Source organism: Thermobia domestica, chromosome 11 (assembly GCF_964235325.1).
Source record: "Thermobia domestica chromosome 11, izTheDome1.hap1.1, whole genome shotgun sequence".
Taxonomy (NCBI): Eukaryota; Metazoa; Arthropoda; class Insecta; order Zygentoma; family Lepismatidae; genus Thermobia; species Thermobia domestica.
The window spans coordinates 134,551,223-134,566,623 of record NC_137464.1 but is presented as its reverse complement, the minus strand read 5'-3'; the positions used below and the strand labels follow the sequence as shown (position 1 = coordinate 134,566,623).

Below are 15,401 nucleotides of genomic sequence, written 5' to 3'. Positions count from 1 at the left end.
TTTCGACCAAAAACGCGGGAAAAAAAAAGCGGAAACAGTTCTTCCAGATGGGAACAGATATCTTCGGCACTATATGAAGCAAAATGGGAGTAATGTCATAAATAATAATGTACAAATATACAACTTGGATATGAAATTTCACTGTTAGTTTTCTTAGCTTGTAGATCTGTTTAACTTACACTTGTTTTCGTGATAACCCTAAGTTTGAACATACGAGTATCAGTCTCCTAGATTTTCTTAAATAACTATAAAGATGATCCTAAATCTTCCAAATACAGATAACGATCACTAAAGTTCATAATTGACGTATTTCTATAACAGCATAGCCTTTCTCTCACCAACTTTGGCCCCCTTCCCCTCCGTTTCTTATGGCGCTAAAACTTTGCACATACACATATTTTCACATCCTCTATCAGGTGCACTATGTTCCATCCCGCAACTCGATTTTTCCATTTGGATTCTTTACTTATTAGAGTTTTACATCTCAAAAATTACTTGAAAATAGTTACAATAATGCAATAACTGAAAACAAAATACATTTTTTAGATGCTTTGCTGAGAAAATAATTGTTTGAAGACAATGGCTTAGAAAAACTCACCATGTCCGCAAAAAAATATATAAAACGCACATCAGGGCTTCAAATTTTGATGTACTTTCTGATCTACTAAATTTATTCTGTAACAAGGTAATTTTCTGTGTCGTGAAATTTATAACATTGACATTGGAAATAAGTGTAGTTTTACTTTGTTCCTTGAGATCTTCAACCTTTTAGGAGAAAATGAAAGGTTTTCCTGCCTACCCCTATATGTGGATAGGGTGACTCATATGGTACCAGAAATCAGCAGAAAGATTTCAAATATTTTCCTTGTAGTACCTTGCTGATTTTCGTGAGTTTTTGATAAATTACTCCTTGTTTTTGGATCCAAGGAAAGTCACCAAACAAGTTATGTCGTGCAGTTACTCGAGTTGGCAGTAAAATTATTAATAGACCCACTACAGATGGATACTTACAGAAGCTTACTAATAGTTATGATGTTACTTCTATGTCTCTTTTTTAAAACGGTTTAGATTTACATTATAAATCAAGTACCGGTACCGAATTTATGATTTCTAAATCACAGTAATTTCCTGCAAGGTTTTGATCCTATATCGTATGGGTTGCAAAATTATTGTATGCATACGAGAGTAAGTATCACACAGTTTCTAGTTCTATTTGTAAAACAGCACGGAAAATGAGTGACTTAAGGGAATTCGTACCGATCTGGGGTCCCCTTTCTGGACTAAAGTCTTTGGAATGCAGTGTTGGTTTTCGTGACCAGAAATGTGCTATTTGCTATGGTGATGTCATGTATATTTAAATTGTAGAAGTGTTTAAATTTGCCCTATTATATGATAATGCAATATAATTTTTTCAATATGAAACTTATTTACACCTTATTTCCATATCTTGATTCAAAACACCATTCACATTTATTACTAAGCATACAAAACATTGTTTCTGGAAACTTACCTGGTCAAGTTTAAACGAAAAGTGTGCCGCATTAGATATTATAGATAAAATTATAACAATGTACGGGAAAGAGTAGTCTGAAAGAAAGAGAAGTAAAGATCATTATAAACTTTATGTGGAGTATGTTGAAAATAATACGAACGTCTCCATTTCGATTAGGAACAGATCTATTAATAGCAATAAATATTTAATAATAGAAACATGATTAGGTATTTTGTGCTATGCTGTCAATTCCTGCGAAAAAATATCACTAAATCCTGGAATAAATGACAAAATAAACTGTCAAAAATGGCTGGTAAAATGGCGAAATATAAATATAAAAATTGCAGTCAAAGAGGTAAGACAGAGGTATTATAAACACAATTAAACTGGCAAATTTATCACTTAAAAACCAATACAATCGATTTACTAATCTGAAGAATAATTTGGCTAGCACCTGCACCTATCACTTAAATCTGACAGAAACTTGCAAACTGCGGATTGTTTAAGGCACGACATCTAGCGAAATGAATTCATATCATTATTCATTACTCTTCAACGTAATCAAACGAAACGAAATAATAAACGCCGGAACATTAACACACTTTATCCATTTGCACTTAACCGAGATAACAGGGTGTTAAAATTTCAAAATGAAATTTCGAGACCTTTTCTTTACCAAACTATAAAATTTTGTAACATTCAATAATACCTGTATTCTTTAGCACTTATCTTTACTTGATTTCTACTTTCAAAGGTAATTCCCTAGAGCGATAAAAACTTGGTGTCTTCCCACACCACTTTTAGTACATCCATATATATATATATGTAATCTGTTTTGTTCGGTAATTAACTAACAGGAAATACTCACTAATCCACTAACCTTAAAATTACATATATAAATACCGATGATGTACAGTCAGCAACATTATTAAATCCGAGTAATTATCGAAAAATTCTTAATTAAAGATATTCAGACAGCAATAGTGTCAAGCGCAGGACATGTGGGTTAGCTAGTAATAATAATAATAATAATGATACATGCGTGCAAGGGTTTCTTAGATGTCAATTTGAAGTCGGCAACGCTAATCAAAGGATGATTAGAAATAAGTATTTGCATTTCTTCTTTTCTTTTCTATTAGTTACATTTCGTATATAACGCACGGGGAGGGAGACATATCGTAACCCTTAAAGACACTTCGGGTACTGTCCAACATAGACGGCTGGAAATAATATAACGTAGTCAAACTATATTAAAGTTACATTATAAGTAATAAAATCAAGTTACAGCACTTTTGCGCAAGCAGATAACCTTGAAATACAAGACTTACACCCTGACCACAATACGCAAAGTTGTACATCATACTACTCATTTGAGTACTTGTCTACCAAAATTAAAATAGGCATTTTTTTTCCGTTTAGACCCGCCACCTTCTCCACATAATTTCATTCAAAAAACATGCCAGCAGTATTAGTGGTTAGTACTAGTGAGAATAAACGATGTTTCGTACATACTCTTCTGCTTTAAGGTAACACAATTATTATGCACCCTGTAACCAATCTACACGAGGTTTACTTTGTCACGTTTCAGAAGGCACCGTATTACCGCAAAATACAATATGTTCTCTACAGACAAATATATTCCATCATCGTGTTGTTCGATTCAGTAATCCATGGCTTTCACCCAATTTCAGCAATTCTTCCTCTTTATTAGCATATAAATTACAAAAGAACTATATACTGAAATGTCACAGCGAACTGCTCAATGATGCCAGTTGAAAGACAATCTCAGGAGTGAATTTGGTGCGAATTAGGCCGAATTTTCATGCATGCGATAGAAGCGTACTTTGCTTACAATTTGGTAGCGTCTAAAGCCGACCATAGCCATTTTTGGCGGAAATTTTGACGTTTTATAGAACAAAATTTTCCAGTCTGTACTTACATTTGTACAGATAAAAAAAAAATCGTGACCCAAAAGCTAAATTTCGTGACTTTTTTTGTGACCGATAGACACCCTGGATAAGCATTTTTCTAAACCCTCACTCCCAAAATGAACTGCCACTCTTATCCTCACTCGCCCCCGCCCTCAAAATATATTGTCGCGCTCATATTCACTCGCCATCGCCCTAAAAATATTTTCTTCCCCTCACTCGTCCTCGCCTTCACAATATCTTCTTGGCCTCACACTCACCCATGTCCTCAAAATATATTATCGTCCTCACCCTCGTCCTCATTCTCACTCATAGTGTGGTCTACGGGACGAGAAGTAGATTTTCAAATTCGAAACGTAACGAGAAATTTCTCGAGCCTCGAGGGTAACACTAGTTTCTTTTAAGTATTAGATCTCAAGTACTGCCTTAGTGTTACATGATTCAAAGTAAAAAGGAAAGTACTAATTAATAAAGTGATTGTACAAATACAATGAAAAGCATTTATCAACGTTTAGAGATACGCAAGTTATTACACAATATACTTTAACAATAAATATAGTTAAAATGTTGCTATATTCCATCCTTTGTAGACTTCTCGTGTCGTGGAAGTTTTTTTGAAACTTCCAGATAAAATCAACAAGAAAATCACAGGGCTCATAGTTGTCTGATCTCTTGTAAATAGTTGAAAAGTGACCAAAAGCACACAAAAAAGTGACCAAAAGAACACAAAAAGTGACCAAAAGCACACAAAAAAGTGACCAAAATCTCATCATGCCCCTTTTTTCCTTTGTCAATTTCTCCATCATCTCTCTTTATTGTTTTGTTTCATCTTTTCTTCTTTACTTATTCTTTTTGAGCTTCCTTCTTTCTTAGGTTTTCTAAGTATGATTTGTAGTTATGGTAAGCAGACTTAGCAAATGTAAAAGCTTCTGAGTAAGTGGAACCAGTTCTGGCCTACTTCCGAACTTCTTCATCCCAGACATTATATTTAACTTAGCATTGAGAGTTCTCAAAACCATGAAATATTCAAATTCTTCACTTACTCTTAAGAAGAACATACAAGAAGCATAGCACAAGATGAACCACACAAACACATACATACAACGTTGAGCGGAGCGTTAACTATTACGAGAGAAAACTAAAAGACTATTATGATAGAAAAAAGAACAGACACAGAAAGGTTCTCTACCCCACCCTGAGAGCTTAAGCATCCACCAACCATCCACTGTGCTTTAGAAAGAATAAAAACTGAAGTGAGAATAAAGCTGACTGTTTCGCATGTGGCAGCAAGTACTGAAGCTTTCAGAAGAGTAATGAGTAACAAGTTTCTGCCTTTTTCCATTTATTTTTGTAATACTTTTCTTAGAAAACTGCCAATGCAAAACATAAACCACACAAAAAAGTCACTTTACCTCTTAAAAAAAAAAAAAAAAAAAAAAGTAACTTTTAGTTTAAAAAAAAAAGTGACTGGCATAAATTTTGTGAATAAGTTTTTAAAAACGATACAAGAAAAAGCTTTCCGACAATCAAGAAGAGACGAGAAAAATCCTGAGAGAAACAAAACGAGACGAAAGTATGACAAAAATTCGCAAGATGTGACGAGAAAACCTTTATTTCTCGTCTTGTGAACAACACTAATAACACGCTTGTCTTTGCCTTTAATGAATACTCTCCCTCAACCTCAACGTTGTCCTTCCCTCTAAAATTGACTGTCGCGTTCATTCTCACTCCCCTTGCCCAAAAAATATGTGTTTACCCTCACCCTCGAAACGTATTATCGTACTTGCTTCATTGTTTCTTCCCAAGATGAGTGAGGGATATTCCAGATGCACTTCGGGTATTAATTTCTACAAGTCATGCTTGAAAATTAGGGAAAAAATAGGCCTATATATCCCACCATCTAAAGTATTGAGAGCCGTTTGTTTACGAGATCACGTTAGTGTCCCAATTCTCATGGTATATGAGTCGCAGCTGGTCAGGTCTAACGTCATTGTTAGCTGACACTTAAAGCTAGTACGAGGAATGATTGAAAAAGAAATATTAAGTAAGCCTACTACGGTTTACGTATGAGACATAGCTGAAAGATCAACACACGTAATGGTAAAGGCACTTAACACTAGCTACGGACGTAATAACTTTTTTATTGCACGGAAATCGTCGTTAAGTTCTCGCAGACACCGTGAGGCAGTGGTTTTAACATCATTGTATGTCAAATAATAGTTGCCAGCACGTTCTGCCTTAGAGCAGAGAAAAGGTGGAAGTCTCTGTTGGCTAGGTCAGGGCTGTAGAAGGATGCTCCAGCCGTTCCCAGTTGAACACTGAATACATTTCAAAAAGGTGTGTGTGTGTGTGTGTGTATTTCCGTATTCCTATCCTTGTTGGTACCTGCATATGGTTTAACACCTTATCAGTTGGGACCGGAAAAATTGTTTTGACATTTTCCGGTGCCAACAATTTTTAAGCCTACAGGGGCTTCGTGGCGACCCCCTGGGCCTCCTGGCCGAATTTCGGGAAGGTCCCAATAATTATAGGAAAAATGTGAGAATCTGTGTAAACCGTGTGTATGCTCTGCCGAATTAGCTGCCTCCTGGTGATCTCCCACTTTAACTAAGAAACGGTGTGTAAATATGACGCATACCGCATCTATTGGCACTGCCCTGCTTACGGGATGGAGAAACGTAAGGGGAGTGGAAAGAGGAGGTGAGTCATTTGGGGGAATAAACACACAAGTAAATTTACACAGTGCTTGTTGTGCTAAATTTACCGACGCAACCTTGAAATTTTCGTTTGCGCAGTCGCATCGACTCACAGTAGCCTGCCTGTCACATGACATAGTTAACGAGCAGAAGGAGGGTTGAAATCAGGGGATACATTGATCACAATTGGAGAAACGTATATGCATATATTTACAACTCGTACTTCCAGAAACGATGGGAACAGAAACAAAGATTGTGACAAATGAATGGAAGAGAGGCTAGCGTAAAACATATACACAGAGCGTGATCTTATCGAGACACAATTATTGTTTCTATCTACACACGTAGTTCGATTTTCTGTTGCTCCATGTAAGAAGGTCTGGGACCAGTGTCTGAAGCGAAAGTTAATTTATTTGAACAAGAGCAAAAACAAATGTATCCTAAGAGGTACACTAGAATGGTCTAAGATTGAAGACTTACAAGCACATTTGCAGAGCACATTCATACATACCTACATACTACATGTTCCAACTTTCACAATATTTTATTTCCTTCTTTTGTCAAACAGAACTCATTAGTTTAAAAATAATAATAAGCTAAATATTTATTTTAACCTTTAAAAAATAAAAACCTCACAACCGTAGTTTACCAATATGTCGTATACAGATTTATTAAATTAATTTAAACATATGGAGTAGGAAACACGTAAGATGTCTGGGTTGGCAAAGTACAGGCAGCGAACGCAGCCCTTCATTGTTGGTGGAGGTGATAGGGCTAACTACGCATTCTGTGAGTCTCAGTATAATAGTAGTGTGCCTATATCGAGCAAGCGGTCATAAAGTAAAATAAGTTAACTCTAATTTCCAAAGAGGCCAAATTATTAAAGCTCGGATATATGATGTTAGCGTGGTGAAAGTGGTAAGTGATGCTGAGTGTGTCGCGAGTAACAACATTTAGGTGACGGTCAGTGATGAAATTCTACAAAATTTACGGGGAAACCACATCCTCGAAGAGGAATAGTAGTTAAAAGAAAATCCTCGGTGACAGGTCCCACGTACAGCTGTGCGATATTACGATATATCGATTGGTAGATATTTTTAAGTATCGAAAACTTTTAAGATCGATGTTTTTAATATTTCAATATTTTTCAATATTTCGGTATTTTCACTATTACGATATTACGATTCTTCGATACTTTTAATGGATATTTTTGGTAGATACTTTTAATGGATATTTTAATGGATACTTTTGGTAGATATTTTTAAGTATCTAAAACTTTTAAGATCGATGTTTTTAATATTTCAATATTTTTCAATATTTCGGTATTTTTCAGTATTACGATATTACGATTCTTCGATACTTTTAATGCTTTAATATGTCCATGTTTCACAAAATTTCGATATTTCCTATTTAACCTCTTCAATCCCAGTTAATTATCTGCAATTATACAAATTTATATATTTGTGTATTTGTATCATAGGAAAAGCAAATTTGTATATTTTTAAATTGGAGTGTTATAAAACATAGAAATGATGTTTTGTGAGAAGACAGTACCTAGGTATGTTTATTTTAATAACCCGAACCTGCCTAATCGAAAAAATAAAGAAAACATGTGAATTTCAGTATATTTGTTATCTAGTGCACTATGTATATTAGAGTTGTTTAACTATCAAAATACGAGCACAATATGTTAAAGGTGTCTACCAAAGGCGGCTTGTAAGGTAAATTACGACAGTAAAAAATAAAGTCATATTGCGTTAAACAAACAGATGTAATACTTTCTCGTGTTCTGACTGTTGATAACAAAAATAGGAACAGTAAGTAACATTTCTTCTCACAGTGTGATGCGACAAAACTTTTAAGTTTTACAGACATGACTTCCCTCCGGAGCCGAGTCTGGTGTTGAAATTGTAATATTTATTATTATGTCCCTTCTTTCTTCTGTATTTCATATCTGTTTTACTTTACATGCAAATCATCAGGATAGTTTCTATTTTCTCAATACACAAAAACATCTTTCACTTAGCGCATTTGAAACTTTTTGATTTCGAACACCCAACTTTAGTCCATTTTTGGTAGTTTTTGTCTTCAGCTTTCTTTCTTTACATATCTGCATGACATTCATCCGTTTCTTCAGATCCTTCCGCAAGAGTTGTTGGTTGATTCAGGGCTTAGCATCCTATACAGCACCGAGACTATAGGAAACATGAAATGCAGTTTAACGCTGGATCCTAACCACATGAGGTCCCACCAAAAATTGAACCAGCGTTTCACGCACTTAAGGCGCGCATGCTAACCATGTAACCACTAGGGAATATGAAAGCGGAAGTACAGTAAGTCTTTCTAAGAGTACCCGAAATTAAAATTGTATTTTCTATGGACTATGAACGAATTCACTAAATACACTTCCACTCAATGTCCATGTACCTAACGTACCAATATTTGTTCTTCCAGATCTACAAATGCTTAACTATTTAACAGTCACACCTGGAGTTGGAAACACGTCATATATTTGGGTCACCAAACATTACGCGGCCACCACAGATCTGAGACGATGGTAATGCCATGTTACGGCCAACTCCATACTACGTGAGGGGTAGTAGAACGTGAATGGACAGTGAGCTGAGCAGTGTTAGTGTAAAATGAGAGTTCTATTTAGTTTTCAAGGAAGGAAAATTGTTTCTCCGTCAAGTTCTGCAAGCGCGACAAAACTTACAGGCCTGTTAGGTGTGCTGCAAAGGACAGTGTCCACAGTGATTACAACCTACAAAACTGACGGCAAATCCTCATCCGCGACGTGAAACAGTGGATGGAACAATACCGCCGTTGACAGATCTCGCCAAGCCTTACGGCGTATTGTCATTCTGAATCATCGTATGATTGCGGAGCAAATAATGGAGAAACAAATAGCACCTTTCTCAACCGGCGTCGACAATCAGTCTGCCAAGTTACATGACATGAATATGACCTGACATGGATGGCCTTCATAATGGACCATGGCGCTTTAGTACAATGTCAACAGTGAAAAATGTCGACGGCTCTGTGTCGTTGTAGGCTCAAATATCCTGTTTTCAGTAGATTCTGTGCTGACGCATACCAGTTGTGCCAGTGCCCGTGATTATGCCGTCATTTTTGGGAATCAGGTATTTTATGGTCCAATTGTCTCCGTTATGAAACAGAAGAACACCGAGAAAACCCATTGAGTACAAAGAAGTTTTTCCGCACCTGAGGTATGGGTAGGTAATGCAAAAGCTCAACCCATCTAGCATCCTGCAGACAGAGCAAAGACATTAACACGCGGTTACAAATCTTCACAGGAAAAAATAACTGGAGAACGAGTAATTTCGTTGAGAACTTGTACCAAAATTGTAAACCAAGTATTCCAATTTCGACTATCAACGAAGGTCATGATTTTTCGAGACTGTTCACAGCTGAGAAATTTAGAAACTAAGAAAAATGTTATTTTATAGAAAGAACTCGACTAAAGTAAAGATGGCAACCGTCTAATTAACGTTTGAGGAGTCCAAGGGGAAATGCGGGATGTCCACTTTTGGGCGAAATTTCGATTTTCATGCCATCTTGTTGAACACGCTGTGAGTTTCACTCAATATATCGAAAAGGGGAAAAAGGTTTACGGTTAGCCTGCTATAGCAGTTTAAAAATCCTTTTAAAATGGAAGGAGGTATCTTCATCACTTACAGTAGAAGAAAGGGGAATTCATTTTACTCTTATTTTTCTCTCTCAACTGTATTTATGTTCCAGTGTTGACTGATCATACAGCTAAATGTAGCTTCAACAATCTCTTTCTTTAAAAAAAATAGTAAGACAAATCATCTCCCAACATCCATAATCTTGAGCTTTTTTGTTACTCTTGCAGTAGTCAAAATAAGGATTATACTTTATTCAGATGCCTTCACTGCATTGCACATGAAAGTCAGGGATTCATTTTCTTTCAAGTAACATTCCCAGTTCGTGTCATTCCTACCTTAAACGTGATAAGAACATGAGACTGGTGAACATAAAATCAAGAGATCAAATACTAGAGGATTGGAATAATGTAATCAAAGGCAGCAGTGTGAAACGTACACCATATAAAGTAAGTGAATTTACAGTTTCATAATTCGAGATTGGATATCATTCTTACAAACACTGTACTTGGGAAAATGCTCATTCCACTCTAGGCCAATCATGAGCTTCGAGTAGAGAAAAGTCACCCATGTTTTGTGATACCTAGGGAGACTTATAACGGACTTCGGTCTTCTTCTGTGATTCACCTACTATTAACAAATGGCCCACCACAACCAGATTTACTGGAGGAAGAATTCTTTACTCCATAAATGACTCGCGTCGGAAAGCTGGACGCTTATACCATAAATTGTATTAATGTTGAAATATAGTACAATAACACTGCACGGGAGACCCGGGTTCGATTCCCGGTGGGAGCTCATGTGGATCGGATTCCACGTTAATCAGTAGGTCCACGTCTCATATAGCCTCGCTGCAGAAAGGGACGCTAAACTGAAATTCAACTCAACAACTCAATAACACTGCAATAATGCGCAAAGGACCGCATATACATTACTATGAAATAAGAAGAAAAATCGAATGAAAAGAAGGCCAGGATTGTAAAAATCATATTATGCATCCGTGATATTGATCTGTCATGGGCATGCGTGCAATACAGGTATATCCAATGAATAATTATTATTAAATGAGTTAAAGTATATAACTATTGTTCCAGAACCCGATTTTTAAAATTCTAATGTCGTCAAACTTGCTTAAGCAACTGCACCTTTCCGTAAGCAATGTCAAATAGTCGTTTATAAGGCGTTGACTCTCAGGTCAACAAAGTCAGTGAAACTTTGTACCCCACTTGTTCTCCTTGTTTCACTCTCCCATACTTGATATTGATTAGAGGATAAAAGTACATTTCCAAGATTTTCGTTGTACATTAAGGAACTGGGTTAAATCGGTTGAGGACAGTTTGAATAGGATGCTATGACCAACATCATAATTATTGGTGGGATTTACAAGATCGTTTCCTCTTTCTTAAAGGGAAGTTCCCTATCTAGGAAGAAAAATGGTAGGATCTGTATGCTTTGAATGTCTTATGCAGCCTATACGCTTAAGCCTTCTACACGAAACTCCAAAAGTAAGCGGAGTAAAGGAGAATAAAGATGTCATATTTTTAATAATATTACTTATAATTTGAAAAACAATTGCCTCTTTTTTCCGTTATTTTGCCTGCAATAGACCCGTTTTTTACCAATATATACCAACCTCATGTCAGTTTTCTTGTATTCTTTTACTTACAATAATATACATTGAACATAAGATTTTGTAAGCTAGTTTCCAATATAATAAAGAACTTGTACACCAAATCTGAAGCATTTTCCACGACTACTTTCCGAAATAAAATGTTTTGAACTTTAAAAATCGTTTCCTGAAAAAATTGTAAAAATGGACATCCCCTTTTCCCCTGGACTCTTTATTTATGACAATTTAAGAAGGGACTACTCGGTAGCCTTATACAAGCTCATGCAAACGATAAGCATACCTGCGACATACAGGCATTCGACCTATGTTTGTGCCACGAGTGACAGTATTTCTTGTAGAATGGCCTTGCCGACTGATTGTCTTCGTATGGTGGTGCTCTAAAGCTACTTGTAGGTAGCGCTTATACGTAATAGTAGCGTTGATTAATTTAGTTTATTCAGTAATATGAGTAATGTTTTTCGAATCCAGGTTTTCTGCATCGAAGACTGTAACGACAGTGATTTAGCTACAAGGGAACTAAAGAAGAAAATTAAAATTATCCAAAATTTTTGTGTTGGAAAAAATGCGACCGTAGCTATGCAAAACGTAAAACCAAAGAGCCCATTGTGAATGAAACGAAATCTTTCACTTTTACGTGCCACAGTTATGCCGGCTAGGCTAAAGGAGACAATAATGGTTATGAAATGGTGTAATGAAGAAAATGAGTGGAAACTGAGGAACCCCCAGAAAACCCACGCACACGGTGTTTGACCACCACAAAGTTTATTTGGCGTAATCAAACCAGGGATCCAACTCACCGGAGCCCATAGGGAATAATAGAGAAGAAATGATCGTAACTGGAGACAAAAATAGGTTAGGCCATCACTGCTGAACAAATTGTATTGTGGGAGAGGCGGTAGTACATGGGAGAGAAAAAGGGATAAATACTACAATTTATGATGGTATTAAAGCTGACAATTCGCATATCAGGACGATAAAATTGCTGAGAATCGCAACGATGAAAATTCGCTTCAAGTGGTCTACTTGTGATGGCAAAGAGCTATAGTGAATTATATAATACTGTAGTAGAGACAACAACTGTATTTCGTTTATTAATCCCGAGAATCCCGAGAACATTGGATTAATAGTAGACGCCAGCAAAGCTTCAAGATCATATTAACTGTATTTCGTGTCGCAATGTGAACACGGTACACTTTGAAACTATAAACATTCAATATTAAAACTGGTTGCAGGAGATATATAGCTTTCGATTACAATAGAGGAATAAGATTAGAGATTTCATGTTCTTCGGACGCTGAATACATAACAAAAAAGTTCTATGTATTATCGTATTTGCTTTATGGAGATCAACAATGAAACCGGAAGTAGTATTCGGTTTTACTAGTTTCGCCTTTAGTGCCGAGGTAAGAGTGAAAAAAATATATTCTTGGAACGATGAATCAAATACAAAAAACAGATTTTCGCTATCTGTTTCCATTTTTGCTGTATAGAGATTAACGTTAAAACCAGAAATTGTCTACTTTGACCACTTCTTAATTAAATTGGTCAAAGACTCAATGGATCCTTGGGACCTTGAATCGATCACAGAAAACCGATTCTCATACATAACTTTCAGTTTTATCTCAAAGCAGATCAATACTGACGCTAGCAGCAGTAGTAATTTCTTTACCATTTCCGCTTTAAGGTCCTTCAATAGGCACTCACGCATCTGGAGAATTTTGTTGATGGACGAATGCGCCACGTAGTGGCACTTCGTGTAACTCACACAAATACAGCAAACACAGCAAGGGTGCAGGTCAAAACTCATCCGGCCTTACCCCCTGGAGTCACAGATCTTGTCCCTGTGCAGAGAATGGTGGTAAAACAAAAATTCTTGTCCATTATAAACCCTCTGTTCGATGTGTAGCCTCTCTGTCTGTAAACATCGTTCTCTTGCGATGATTTACACTACAAATCAGATGTTATTGGCTCTATATGTAACACGGGTCATAGGAAAATTTTCAATGCATATAGACTTATTCAATATAAAAACTAATAGCAAAACGCTCATCTTTCAACGTAAATCACATTACACAGAGTTATACCTACGTATATGTGCAATTCTTATGTAAAAATGACTAGAGTAGCAAAGGACCGAAGCACATGAAAGGCTCCAGCCAGTGGCGTAGCCAGAAAACTCGTCAAGGGGAGATTCAGAAAGCATTGCTGGAACGCAATTCTTGTATTCATATGAAATAACCAATAGTTTTTACTTTTACTACAGATAAGCTTTCCATTTTATTCTCGTATGAGTCTCCTTCTTCCCACCTATGTTAACTACATAAAATACATTACCCAAAGGTTGTATTATTATTATTATTATTATTATTATTATTATTATTATTATTATTATTATTATTCAAGAAAGCGTTGTATGTAATGTCAACCTCCAAATTATCCTTACATACCTTATTCACAATAGTAGTACCAACTACCAACTCGTAAACTTACCACTGGCGTATTTGGAGGGCTATCGGGCTCCACACCCCTCCCCGGCCCGAAAATCGTTAAAATTTGCTGGCACCCATAAGGAAAAATTAAGTGCTTATTGACATATTGTGCATAGCCCTACGTCTCCTAAACAAAATCTTAAATATGCCACTGAAACTTACTCAATATTTCTGATAAAATATCCTATTGTATAAAGTATACTCTTTTACTTTATGAGTTTAATATTTCGACTTTTTTCGTTGCATCCCTCTTCTAAAATTCACAACGACGCAATTTGAGTCATAATTGCAACCTGTATGTACAAAATTTAACAAAAGTAATAAATAAACTTATCCGTAAACAAAATAAATTAAAATACAATAAAACTCTGTTCATTTGGCTATATAAACTCTTCTATGTGAGGAGAAAATCGTTAGTAAAATTACTGTGGCAATAACAATTTCGCACTTTCAGTGTTCTAGAACTAAGCAGATCATAGTGTCTTATCGATACCAAGAAAATTAATATGAGATCCAAGTATACCTAAAGTTGTTCTTTTCTCCAAGATCATGAACCTTAGATTACCCTTTTTCTTTCTTTCCTTTTGTTTTCAAAACGTGACATTTCTAGTAACCAGAAGGAAAAGTACAATCCCAACGTTAGATTTTGTTGTACAAAAATCTTTGGAATAGATCGATCAATTCAAATGCTAGTTCCATCTCGATTTCTCTAAGCGAGGAAAATTACCCAAATTGGTCTAGAATAAAATCTTGCGGAGGCGATGAAGTTCTACTTATTGTCGTGCCGTGGAAAATTAGCACCCGGAACGAGAGTATACGACGGCGCCCTCCGTACATATGAGTGAGGTCGACAGACCAGTCGTGAAGCGCCATGTTTGGCGGGAAGCGTAAGAAAATTTTCAAAAATAAACCCTGCTTTTCATTGGTTTTGAGCACTTTTTATTATTTTTTTCTTCCATTTTATATATGTGCACGCGATGCGGACTGGTAGTTCACAGACTCTGTCCTTGGTTAGCTGCCAGTCCTGATGGGCTTATCAACGACGATGGATTGTTGGAAGTGAAGTGTCCAAGTTCAGCTCGTGATTATACCCCAACAGAAGCGGCCACAAAATTGAAGAAGTTTTACTTACACATAGACTCTCTCACAAAGGAGCTGAAACTGGAAAGTAACCATAATTATTACTATCAAATTCAGGGACAGTTACGAGTGACAGGTAGACAGTGGCAAGGGTGCCGGTTTCTCCGTAAATTTGGAAGGGGGGGGGTTTCAGATGCAGAAGGTATATTTTTTCTATATATGAAGATTTTAATACAAATTGCACTCAAATTTATGCCAAAATATTGTATATTTTACAAATATAATAGGGAACCTACATGAGCTTTGGGGGCTCGGGCCCCCAGGATCGGCGCCTTTGGACAGTAGTGTGACTTTGCTGTTTGGACACCAAAGGGACTATCCATTGAACGTATCCGAAGAGATTATCATTTTTTGAATAAAGTGTTTCCAAAATTACAAA

At 36.3% G+C, this 15,401-nt stretch overlaps 1 protein-coding gene across 6 annotated transcripts in view; it reads right to left on the bottom strand.

Moving 5' to 3' along the window:
* LOC145664457 (JNK1/MAPK8-associated membrane protein) overlaps window positions 1–15,401 on the bottom strand; it is a 287,534-nt gene that overhangs the window by 12,229 nt on the left and 259,904 nt on the right. For 5 of the 6 annotated variants that reach the window (XM_081731149.1, XM_081731154.1, XM_081731148.1 and 2 more), the window contains one exon: window positions 1,511–1,587. The exons of the other annotated variant lie outside the window; for it this stretch is intronic. In XM_081731149.1, coding sequence (XP_081587275.1) covers window positions 1,511–1,587 — 77 coding nt within the window. The remainder of the gene's footprint in view (window positions 1–1,510; window positions 1,588–15,401) is intronic. 6 annotated transcript variants of the gene reach the window in all.